We start from the raw sequence: 12,704 nt of genomic DNA on the forward strand, positions 1-12,704 counted from the left end.
GGACTTCATCAAAATTTAAAACTTTTGTGCATCAAAGGACATTAGAAGTGAAAAGGTCACCTACAGAATGGGAGAACATATTTGCAAGTCATATATCTGATAAAAGATTAATATCCAGAATATATAAAGAACTCCTATAGCTCAACAACAAAAACAAATCATCCAATTCAAAAATAGACAAAGGACCTAAGTGGACATTTCTCCAAAGATATACAAATGGCCAATAAACACATGAAAAGATGCTTAACATCTAAGCCACTAGGGAAATGCAATCAAACCACAGTGAAAATAACACTCTATATCCATTTGGATGGCTATTATCAGTAAAATGGAAAATAACGAAGTGTTGGTGAAGATATGAAAATATTAGAACACTTGTGCATCCCTGGTGGGAATGCAAAGTGATGCAGCTGCTGGGAAAAAGTTTGGTGGTTCCTCAAAAAGTTAAATGTAGAATTACCCAATGATCCAGCAATTCCACTTCTGGGTATATACCCAAAGGCTCAAAAGCAGGGACTTAATCAGATACTTGTAAGCCACTGTTCATAGCAGCATTACTCAATAGCTAAAATGTGGAAACAACCCAAATGTCCATCATCAGATAAATGCATTAACAGAGGATATGCATGTATATATATACACATATATTTACAATAAAATATTCAGCCATAAAAGGGAAAGAAATTCCAATATATGCCATAACACGGATGTATCTTGAAAACATTTTGCTAAGTGAAGGAATGAAGGAAGTCAGACACAAAAGGACAAGTATTTTATGATTCCACTTATACAAGATACCTACAATAGGTAAATTCATAGAGACAGAACATTGAATAGAGGGTGTCCAGAGCTGGGAGTGGTGGGAAAAGGGAGTTATTGTTTAACAGGTACAGAATTTGTCTGGGATAATGAAAACGTTCTGAATATAGTGGTGATGGTAGAACATTGTAAATGTAGCTAATGCCACTGAATTACTCTTAAAAACAATTAAAATGTTAAGTTTTATGTTATGTATATTTTGCCATAAAAAAATTGGGAGGATATGGTAATCAGACTCTAGGATGGCCCTCAATAATCCCTTCCTCCCAGTGTTCCATACCCTTATGTAATACCCCCCAACTGCATATAGGCTGGACTTGTGACTCATGAGTCTAAGTAACAAAAGAAACTGCCATCATTCTTTCTCTCTTTTGGATCATTCATTTGGGGGAAGCCATCTACCATATTATGGAGAGCTCCATGGACAGATCCAAGAGGAAGGAAGTAAGCACCTGTCAACAGCCATATGAATGAACTTGAAAGCAGATCCTCCAGCTGTCAAGCTTCCAAATGACTTCAGCCCTAAATAACATAGTAACTGCACACTTGTAAGAGCTCCTGAGCCATCACTCAGCTAACCTGCCTTCGGGTTTCTGACCCTCAGATATCGCGTGAGATATCTGTTATTTTAAGCAGCTAAATTTAGGAGTAATTTGTTATGTTGTAATAAATAATAATGCCAGAGGTGGGAGTAGAGGAGTAAGGGAAAGAAGTGAAAGCAAGAGACCATATATCATGAAAGAAAATAATCACAAAATGCTGGCATGTTCTATACCTGAAATACTGCATAAAATTTCATATTTTGTCATTAAAAAATGATTCCTCAAGTTAATCATTTAGTGTGTAATGACTAATAGACTTTAAAGGAACAAAAGGAGAAAATGTCAATCTTAAGGGACAAGAAAGTTGAGTTCACACAGGATACTAAAAGGGCTTCAAATCAGTTTCATTGGCATTAAAAGTTTTTATTCTGAATTTAATCCACAATCTATACAAGTTATTTACAAGGCATGAAAATGGAAAACAGCACAAAATACGATTGAGGTATAAGCTGAGAGCACAGTATGTCATGTTTCAATAAATATAATTCAAAATTTGTAAACTAAGTGACCAGATAGATGAGTCTTGTTTTATAGTAAAACCATATAAAATATTTATTTCACGTGAGGTAGAGGACAGTTTTGTGTGTCATGTGATGCAACCAACCACAGCAATTTTAACCATAAAACTGTACATCATTGGCAAAATTTTAAATTGAATTATGGTCAATGTAGTCAACAACTTGTTTCAACAGTTGCAGAACAGATATTTCACTTACTGCCTTCACAGGTTAGAAATTCAGAAACAATTTAAGACTACTGTGTTGGCTTAAAATTATCAGGATAAGCAAATACTTCTAACAGGATGGTTAAAAGCAAGTATATTTTATTTCTCCCAAACTATAATTCCCCCAAAGTTGTCCTAGATTAAGCAATTCTTTTAGCAGGACTTTTTTACTAGAACTACTTTAAGTATGCTGTGCTTTATTTTCAAGTGAGGTATCTATATTGAAGAAAAAAATCATAAATTTCTTTTACATTCAACTAACTTAATATACTATTTTGTTTTCTGGGCTTAATTTTTAAATTTCAGTTTTTACATTTGATCACTTTCTAATTCAAAAACAGTAGCACTATATAAGACCTTTAATTCTATTACTAAAGAAACAAACTCCAGATTGCATTACAGTTTCAGAAGCCATCTAAAATGGAAAGATTTTATAAAAACAAAACGAAACAAACAAAAAAAACTGTCCTTTAAACAAGATGTAGTATAGAATACCCATACAAATTTCTTCCAATGATGGAAATGCTTCGGTATCCTATACTAGAAAAAAATTTAAGCTGTTTATTCAATCCCACAATGTATAATACAGCAGTAATGTATCCCTTATTGCTGACAGCTTCAATAAAAATTAACAAGTAGTTGTAAGCACAGAAATAGATGTACAGTATGAGCACAACTTATCATTACATTGATTTTTAATGTCCTGTCGTGCAGATTAAATGCATAAGAGCAAATGAAAATGAGGATTTTCCCCAAAGCAATCAAAACGTAAGTCACCGAGAAGAAAATTTTAGAAGCTGATCAAAAACCTTCAGCACCAGCTTGACAATTAATTTTAGGAAAATACCTTGAACATGTTTCGTATTACTGGAGTTTCCTTATCATTCTACGTTCCTTCAAACAGAAGCCACAGATGTGCAAATAAATTGGTCGTTCTGTCATGACTTCTAAAACCTATCGATAACCTGCAAATATCATTGTACTCGTCTATTTCACCTATTTTAGTAACTGGTTTTTAATTCAGTATGTACAAATGATTTTATATCTCAACTGGTAATATATTAAATATGTTATAAAATTAGCTCAAGGAGCATAAAACATCCTGACTCTCATGGACACAGAAATTCAAGCAAAAGAATATGCTCTACAAAACTAAAGCACAAGCCAAACTTACTTTTGTTGGTCAAATCTTTCATAGTGTTACAAGTTGCATTTGTGAAATCAGGCTGGTTTAGAGCTTCCTCAATGACAGCAGATTTTACATTTACTACCTTTATAGATTTGGTACCTTTTACTCACAACAAATACGGAAACTATCATCACCCAAATTAAACATCACCCATCACCCAGTAAGCTAATATTCTATCTTTTCTTCCTTCTTAAGATGCTCTAGCACTTTTGATAGGTCGTTCCTTTAAATGCAGCTTTTTAAAGTAAATACTTTTATATTTTTCCTAAAAAGAATAATATTACAAAGTCTGAGGAAAAATCTGCTTGCCTAATAAATTGGCACACAAAAACTAACACCAAAACAAACTTTAAGCTAGTAACCAACACACAAAATGAGCATGCAAAGAGTAGAAGAATAAGTTTATATGGATATTTCAGCAGAGGCCACTTTTAAAGTATTACAAAATCTCTCTATTTTCAACCTATGTGGTGCAGTTTAACTTAAAATTACTTTTAACTAGAATAGGTATAATATTTACAACTGACTAAAAAGCTCTATTTTCAAGGAAGTTAGACAGAAACCTATGGCACATCAATGTATCTTCCGGAAAATGAAGACTATACAATTTTACGTGGCAAGTTTTCCTTACACGAAGGACTAGAAAAAATATTTTACTCAATTCTAACTTAAGAGTTTATGATCATTTAAAGATGTTTAAGCACTGCTTAGAATTTTAAAATAAAATATTTCAAAGATTAAGCAATTTATTTTAGAAGTTTTGGGTTGAAACTTAACTTGTCATTTACTAAGTAATATAAGCACGAAGATTTTTTAGTAAATTAGAAAAACAAAATTATAGGGGCTTGAGTTTATCTCCCGAAAAGCTTAACTGTGACACAACTAAAATGAACTTTATCATAAAATGTCTTTCTGATTTTTCTTTCTCCATATCTAAATAAAAGGTATTAGGAGGGTCTATCATTTTTAACATTTATTTCTCCTTGAGGAAGCCAAGAATCAACAAATTAAATTGCAGGGTAATATAGTAAAATTTAAATGGAAAATAGAAAATACACATTTACATCACACTCTAGTAAAGAAACTATACTTTGAGAAGTACAAAAATTCTTTTAGGATATGTAAGTACCATTAAGTGAAATACGAAAATAACTGGCTAAACGATAACCTACTGATTTCTGAAGTTCTACACCAGTAGAGCATCTACTGTCTACACTAGAAATAGTATACAACCTTAACTCTAGCTGATTTATTTTAAAAATAAATTTAGCTCTCAAGTAATTTCATACAGTACCCTACATGAGAACATAAACATGTAATTCCTAGAATAATAATGTCAATTAATGGTAGCTTCAGGAAACTTCCTTTAAAAAATGCATACTAAGAATTTTACCTAATATCTTTTAAGCCAATAATTAACGAAAATGAAATTTGCCATTAAAGAATGACAGACTTTTCTGTGCAAAAAAAAAGTGCAGATTTGCCCCTCCCCCAAACTATGGAATTCCTGTCTTCTAAAAATTATCTAAAAACCTTTTAGTAGCAGGTAACTAAACTTCCCTATATTAACCTACCATACACTACCAGTTGACTGTAAATTCCTGATTTTGATATTAAGTAGTAATTGAAAATGGTCCATTCGTGCAAATATTGGTAAGACTTAACATTTAAACATACAAAAATCCAAAAGAACCTTCAAGGTATTTAATATTTTACAATTTAAGGAAAAACGAACCCATTAAGGAAAACAAATCCATTATATAAATTTCAGTAAGACCCATAACTACATATAAAAACTGTACAGGAGGATTATGAATCGTATACAAACTGATGTACGTCAATGGTATCAGTTTTTCTCAAGAACATTAACATTTTCACACCTCTATTAACAACATAAACAAAAGTTCAAAAATTACTACATGAAGTTGTTGCATAAAAAAAACTTCTAAACATAACCACATTTAAACCAAAAAACAAATTACAACTGCTTTTTGTATTTAATAGCAGTGTATAATAAAGTATGTTATCCTTCCTCATTATGCCTATGAGGTGTGCTATAACCTCATCAATGAAATTCCTCTTTTGACAAAATGTCTCTTAGGAGACAATAAAAAAAGAACTGCTGGAAATTCATACTATAATATGAACAAAATAAAAGCAAATTTTATGTATAATAATGAGTATACTGTATCAATTTAGAAAGGAGACTGTTAACGAAAAAAATGGAGATTCAACTCCTTCAGTAGCTCTATATATTTGAAATATGAAGCCACCATTGTATGTAAAGTTGAGTCTGAAATATGGGTAACAAAACTGACCACAACTATCCATCACACAATGCAGCTTTTAGAAAGTATACAACTGCTAAATTTGCATTAGAAATATAGGCAGATTATCTAATAGTTCAAATCATATAGTACTGTTTTTAAGCAGTTGAAAAAAAAAGTACAAAGAAGCATACATTTTCATTCATTTGGAAAATGTAAAAATTTATGTATTAATATATAATCTCTTCACTTTCTCTGATCTACAAATGGATAGGATGCCTAGTAATCTTCATGCAGACAAGTTACTCAGAATTCAATAACCAAAGCAAACAAACAAAAATAAACCCTGTTGGGAATACACAGATGAATCTCTTTAAAGGTTTCTATTCTTTAACAGTCTTAGATGATTTCAAAATTTGCAGCTTTAGCTCTTTTATCATCATCTCTAACTTCTGTCTTGCCTCCCGTTCCTGTCGAAGTTCATCTTGGAGTTCTTGCCTATCAGCCTCAGCATGGTCCAATCTCTGTCTCAGTTCTGCCAACTGTGAGATTTAAAAGACTGTCAGTTTTCATTCAGTTTTGTTTTTCCATTTAATCTTCACATAATAGCAAAGACCTACTTTCAAATTATTTTTTACAAAATGAACTACATTTGTAAATTCATGCATACTACAATCTCTTGAGTATCTAATAATATTCATCCAGTTTTGACATAATATTGAATTGAGGGGGGAAAAAAAGGGTCAAGAGAACTAACACCTAGAGCACTTTCATTATGCCCTACAGTTTAGCATACCTCTCACACAGCCTGCTCGAGTTATTTGTTCATCTTCCCCAAGTTGCGAGCTACTATTCATTTTTGCTCAAGTGCTTTTGAACATAGTGGGCAACAATTCATATCTGTTAATTTGGTGATTTGAAGGCCCATAAACTACATTAAGATAATACAACATTTGATATTCAGAGAGCTAGAGATTAGCAATTTGGGCAACTAAAATATAGAAACCTAATGAAAGTTTAATAAAGCAATCAAAATAAAAAAAATCATCTTGCGGGGCACCTGGGTGGCTCAGTCTGTTAAGCATCTGCCTTTGGCTCAGGTCATGATCCCGGGGTCCTGGGATTGAGCCCCACATCGGGCTCCCTGCTCAGTGGAGAACCTGCTTCTCCTTCTTCCTCTGTCTACCACTCCCCTGCTTGTGCTCTCTGTCAAATAAATAAATAAAATCTTTTTAAAAAAATCATGTTGGATGATACACCATAAACTTGTGTTTAACAGAATTACCTATTTTGAAATCTTGCCCAATGAAATGAGCTTGACAAAAAGTAACTTTAGATTTTTTTTTTTTTTTTTTTTGAGAGAGAGAGAATGAGAGACAGAGAGCATGAGAGGGAGGAGGGTCAGAGGGAGAAGCAGACTCCCTGCCGAGCAGGGAGCCCGAAGCGGGACTCGATCCCGGGACTCCAGGATCATGACCTGAGCCGAAGGCAGTCGCTTAACCAACTGAGCCACCCAGGCGCCTCCAAAAAGTAACTTTAATAGAGAAGGTAACAGCTTCAATTTCCACATTGAAAGGGTAACATTATACAAACTGAGTAATTCTTACCTGTGCTGCATATTCAGCCTCTTTGTCTTTTTCTAAATTTGAATCACAGGTACATTTTTGCTTCATTACCTGCTCTAATTTTTTCTCTAAGTCTTTCTGTTCAATATAAAATTCTTCCATTCTATGAGCATGTTCATTCTGCAAAGATTCAAGCTCTTTCTGCAAATTTTGCTGTTCTTCAGTGAGTTCCTTCATAGCTTTTGAACTACTCAACATTTCAACTTCCTGTAATATCAAGAATAACAATATAATTTTTATTTTATTTCCATCATGCTAAAAACTTCAATAAAGGAAAAAATAGGACAGAAAACATCTGAAATTCAGCTGTCACATCAGTTTTATATATAAGTAATTATCCTGAAAAACTATTTTCTCTAAAAATCTGAAAGAAAATTGCTGAGTATAGAACCCTAAATCTTAAACACATTTACAATATCTCCCTTGACTTTTCTTGAGAATGTGCAAAAGTATCTTTTCATAATAGACTATCATTTAAATAACAATTTTACCATCTGAAGTTGTTGCTTCTTCTGCAAAATTGAGTTCAGTTTTTCCTGTTGTTTTACATAAGTTCTCATTACTTCTTCCATGATCTTTCCCTTATCATCCTCACAGATGATATCTTTGACAAGAAGTGGAGATGAAGCTGCAGTATCATGGTCTATTCCTGCCTTGCTTGTGTCTCTGATGAAACTGCAAGTGGTAGACTCGGGTTTCTTCTTACTTGTAGAATTATTTGAGATTGATGGATCTTTGAGAGGCAAAAATGAAGTAAAAAAAATGAACATCACTGTTAAAAAGTCACTAGAACCCACAAACAAAATGAAAAATAATTCCATTTACAAATGAAATAAAAAATAATGAAATAGTTAAGAATAAATTTAAGAAAGATAGTACAAGACCTATAAAATGAATACTACAAAACATCATTGAAAAAAATTAAAGACCTAAATAAATGGAAAGGCATCCCATGTTCATGGATTGGAAAATTTAATATTGTTAAAATGGTGTCATGAATTGAATGTTAGTGACCCCAAAATTCATATATTAAAATCCTAATGCCCCATGTGATGATGTTAGGAGGTGGGGCCTTTGGAACATAATTAGGTCATAAGGGTGGAGCCTCCATGATAGGATCTATACCCTTATAAAAGAGACTCCAGAAGGCTCTCCTGCCTTTTTCACCATGTGAGGACTTCCACCATGTGTCTGAAGAGAACACAGACCTTTATGAACCAGGAAGCAGGCCCCTACCAGACACCAAATCTGCTGGTGCCTTGATTTTGGACTTCCCAGCCTCCAGAACTGTAAAAAATAAATGTTTGTAGTGTAAGCCACCCAGTCTAGGGTATTTTTGTTATAGCAGCCTGAACAGACTAAGATAGATGGTAAATATTCCCCAAACAGATCAACTTTTTTTTCAATTCCTATTGAAATCCCAGCTGGCTTTGTGGCAGAAATTAACAAGCTGATGCAGAAATTCATATGAAAACGCAAGGAATCCAAAATAGCCAAAATATAATATTGAAAAATAATAATAAACTTTTAGGACTCACAATGCCTAATTTCAAAGCTTATTACAAAGCTACAGAAATCAAGGCTGCCTACTTTTATGGGCAACTGGTATTTAACAAGGGCACCAAACAACTCAATCAGGAGAGAATGGTCTTTTCAACAAATAGTGTTGGGACAACTGTAATCACATACAAAGAGTGAGACTGAACCTCACACTGTATATAAAAATTAACTCAAAATGGATTGAAAAGACCTAAATATAAGAGCTACAGCTCTTACATGTAAATCTTTGTGACCTTGGTTTAGGCAATGGTTTCTTAGACATGACATCTACATAAGCAACCAAAGAAAAAATAAATTGGACTTCATCAGAATTTAAAATTTCTGTGCTTTGGGGTTCCTGGGTGGCTCAGTCTATTAAGCATCTGACTCTTGATTTTGGCTCATATCATGATCTCAGGGTTATGAGATTGAGCCCCACCTCGGGCTCTGTGCTGAACATGAAGCCTACTTAAGATTCTCTCTCTCCCTTCCTCTCCCCCTCCCCACCCTACTTGCGCTCTCTCTAAAAATAAATAAATAAATAAAAATAAATAAATAAAACTTTTGTACTTCAAAAAACACCAACAATAAAATGAAAAGACAAGTGATAGAATGGCAAATCATATATCTGATATGGGTCTACTATCCAGAATATATAAAGAACACTTATAACTCAATAGTAAAGAGAGAACTCAATTTAAAAATAGGCAAAGGATCTGAAGAGATCCAAAAAACATGGAAAGGCACTCAATATCATTAGTCATTGGAGAACTGCAAATCAAAACCATGAGATACCACTTTACAACCATTAGTATGGCTATAATTACAAGAAAGACAGTAACAAAAGTTGACAAAGATTACAGAAATTGGAACCCTCATAAGCTGCTGGTAGAAAGGAAAATGGTACAGCTGCTTTGAAAAACAGTCTGGCGGTCCCTTGAGATACTAAACATGACCCAGATATTAAACATGACATCACTCCTAAATATATACCCAAGAGAAATGAAAACATGTCTATGTTAAAACATGTGCATAAGTGTTCATAGCAGCATTATTCATCACAGCCAAAAAGCGGACACAATTCGGGGCACCTAGCTGGTTCACTTAGTAGGGCATGCAACTCTTAATCTTTCTAATCTTGGGGTCATGAGTTCAAGCCCCACGTTTGGCATGGAGCCTACTTTAAAAAAAAAAAGTGGACACAATTCAATGTCCATCAACTGATAAGTGGATAAACAAAATGTGGTATATTTATCTATACAATAACAGAATATTATTAAACCATATAAAGAAAACAAGTATTAAAATATGCTACAACATGGACTGAAAAAATATTATCCAAGTGAAAAGCCAGACAATAAAAGGTCACATATTATATGATCTCTTTTATATGATATGTCCAGAATAGGCAAATCTATAAAGACAAAAAATAAATAGAGGCTGGGGAAAGAGGAAAATAGAGAGTAACTTCTAATGGATTACAGGGTTTCTTTTTGGGGTGATGAAAATGTCCTGAAATTAAATAGCTGTGATTGTTGAACAACTTTGTGAATTTACTGAAAGTCACTAAAGTATACACCTTAAAAGGGTACATTTTATAACATATGAACTATATCAACAATTTTTTAAAAGTCACTAGAATTTGAGAAAAAAATATAACACAAATATGACATAACAGTATGTTACTAATTAGTGTTCACCATATTTAAATCCAAAAAAAGTTGAATTTTAAAAATCTCAAAATTAAAGTACAGAAACCCCCCAAAGAATCTCAGTTATCTATGAAAACAGTTAAATGACTAGTGGACACTTCAACTACTCCAAGATAGCTGAAATAACTGTCACACTTGCCTAAGCTGTAAGCAAAGCTCTGCTGCTATGTAGAGGGTAAAACAGGCAGCATTTGAGCAGACATGTCTCCTTTGGTCCACAGTATTTTAAAAGACATTGTAACTAGGCAGCTTTTTTTTTTTTTTTAAAGATGTCCAGCCAGTATTCTGCTTTTTATGCCATCTGCCTGGCTCCCATAGCTATGAGTTTTCAATCCTTGCTTATCACATGGCTAAGTTTCCCTGATTCCTATACCCAACAACTCTTACATACTTCTTAGCATTATTTTTTTCTAAGACTTTCATTCGTTTTTTTTTTTTGAGTAATTTCTACACCCAACGTGGGGCTCAAACTCACAACTCTGAGACCAAGAGTCACATGCTCTACAGACTGAACCAGCCAGGCACCCCATTACATACTTCTTAGCATTATAAAATGGTTTCTCAGTTCGCAGCAAATTAGAAAGGACCTTCTGAAGAAAACTGACAGCAAAAAAAGGGCAGGAAAGGAAAAAAAAAAACAATCACGCAAAAATCATTTGCAGTATGAAACCATGTAGACTACATAACTACATCATTAGCCTCTACAGCTATAACTGTTCTAAAAAAAGTATAGGACCTGAGGTTCTAAGAAGTCACTCAGAGTTTTGAAAGGTGCATTTTTTTAAGATAAAAGCTTCAATTATCTGGAACACTCTCTTAAATAGAAATCCTCTTTGAAAATGCTGACTAAGGGCTCCCGGGTGGCTCAGTTGATTAAGGTTAAGTGTCCGCCTTCAGCTCAGGTCATGATCCCAGCTCAGTGGAGAGCCTGTCCCTCCCTCTCCCACTCCCCCTGCTTGTGTTCTCTTTCTCTCTCTGTCAAATAAACAAAATCTTTTTAAGAAAGGAAGAGAGAAGAAAGAAAGAGGAGAGAAAGAAAGAGGGGGGGGGGAGAGAGAGAGAGAGAGAAAGAAAGAAAGAAAGAAAGAAAGAAAGAAAGAAAGAAAGAAAGAAAGAAAGAAAGAAAGAAAGAAAGAAAATGCTGAATAAATGTGTTTATTAAGTGTATGATTTCAAAAAAATAATTTCTGAATACTTACCTAAACGGCTACATAATTCTCTACTTGTTTTTAAATCCATTTTCTCCTGTTCCTCCAGTGAGACATCTGGGTAAGACACCATTTTTTGATGTTTCCCACTACTATGAGGCTTCTCTGACTGTCTTGGTATAGATCTACTTGCCTCTGTCTTTGTGACCTCTTTAGACTGGGATACAGCAGAAGTAATCGACACATTTGGGGCAACCACTTTATCACACATGTATAAGTAGTAGCTAAAAAGAAAGAAAGGCAAAATAAGACATATATTACATGTGGGTAAGAAGTAAAATACGTTAAATCTATTTCTATGGTTAAAAAATTTTATACCAAAATAGACAACATAACTCAGAAAATAAGGATCATAAGGGTATGTGTTGTGGGGAGTGCTGTGCATTGTGTAAGACTGATGAATCACAGACCTGTACCCCTGAAACAAATAATACATTATATGTTAATAATAAAAAAGAAAAGAAGGATCATAGAAAAGAATTAAGACTTCAGTACTTTAGACAGTAAGTATAAAATTATGAGTAATTTTTGTTACTTTGCAAAAAGTAATTTCTAGGCACTAAAGAGATACTCACTGGGAAAGAAAACTATAGTCTCATCTCCTTCCCTCAAAACCACCTGAGAACTAGAAGCATGAAGCACTTTAGAGCTGTGTAATAGCCCTGAATAGGTAAGGCTTATGCCAGAAAGGACACAGACCGTATGCTACTTGGAGAACTATTTTCTTGCCCACTCCCCCCCCCCCCCCCCGTGAAAGCAAGGAATCCTCACTCTTTGTTATAGAGGCTGATTCAGTCCCACACCACAAGGCTATGGCCTGATTCACCACAGGCCCAATGAGGAGCTCCCAAGGCCCTTCTTACATAGCATTCTGAATACCGCCCAGCTACTGCTACTGGGCAGTTGGTCCTACTTGTTTCAAACCCCACAGAGCAATCTTCCTAAAATACTTTAGTACTTCCTAATTTGATACAATTTCGATAAATTGCGCAAAACTAAGATTGAAGGGATAACTACCA

At 34.0% G+C, this 12,704-nt stretch overlaps 1 protein-coding gene across 9 annotated transcripts in view; it reads right to left on the reverse strand.

The window, feature by feature from the left end:
- Positions 1–1,763: 1,763 nt before the first annotated feature.
- The window catches only part of SKIL (SKI like proto-oncogene), a 30,074-nt gene continuing 19,133 nt past the window's right edge, over positions 1,764–12,704 (reverse strand). For 8 of the 9 annotated variants that reach the window (XM_064585493.1, XM_045903399.3, XM_064585507.1 and 5 more), the window contains 4 exons: positions 11,677–11,909; positions 7,718–7,959; positions 7,209–7,433; positions 1,764–6,143 (listed from right to left, as the gene is read on the reverse strand). In XM_064585493.1, the coding sequence (XP_064441563.1) occupies positions 5,985–6,143; positions 7,209–7,433; positions 7,718–7,959; positions 11,677–11,909 (859 nt within the window). In that variant the 3' untranslated portion in view covers positions 1,764–5,984. The remainder of the gene's footprint in view (positions 6,144–7,208; positions 7,434–7,717; positions 7,960–11,676; positions 11,910–12,704) is intronic. The other variant, XM_064585513.1, reaches the window with a different exon arrangement.

Source organism: Mirounga angustirostris, unplaced genomic scaffold (assembly GCF_029215605.1).
Source record: "Mirounga angustirostris isolate CCGP_5_RB_7025 unplaced genomic scaffold, mMirAng1.0.hap1 SCAF_1, whole genome shotgun sequence".
In the NCBI taxonomy this organism is placed as follows: domain Eukaryota; kingdom Metazoa; phylum Chordata; class Mammalia; order Carnivora; family Phocidae; genus Mirounga; species Mirounga angustirostris.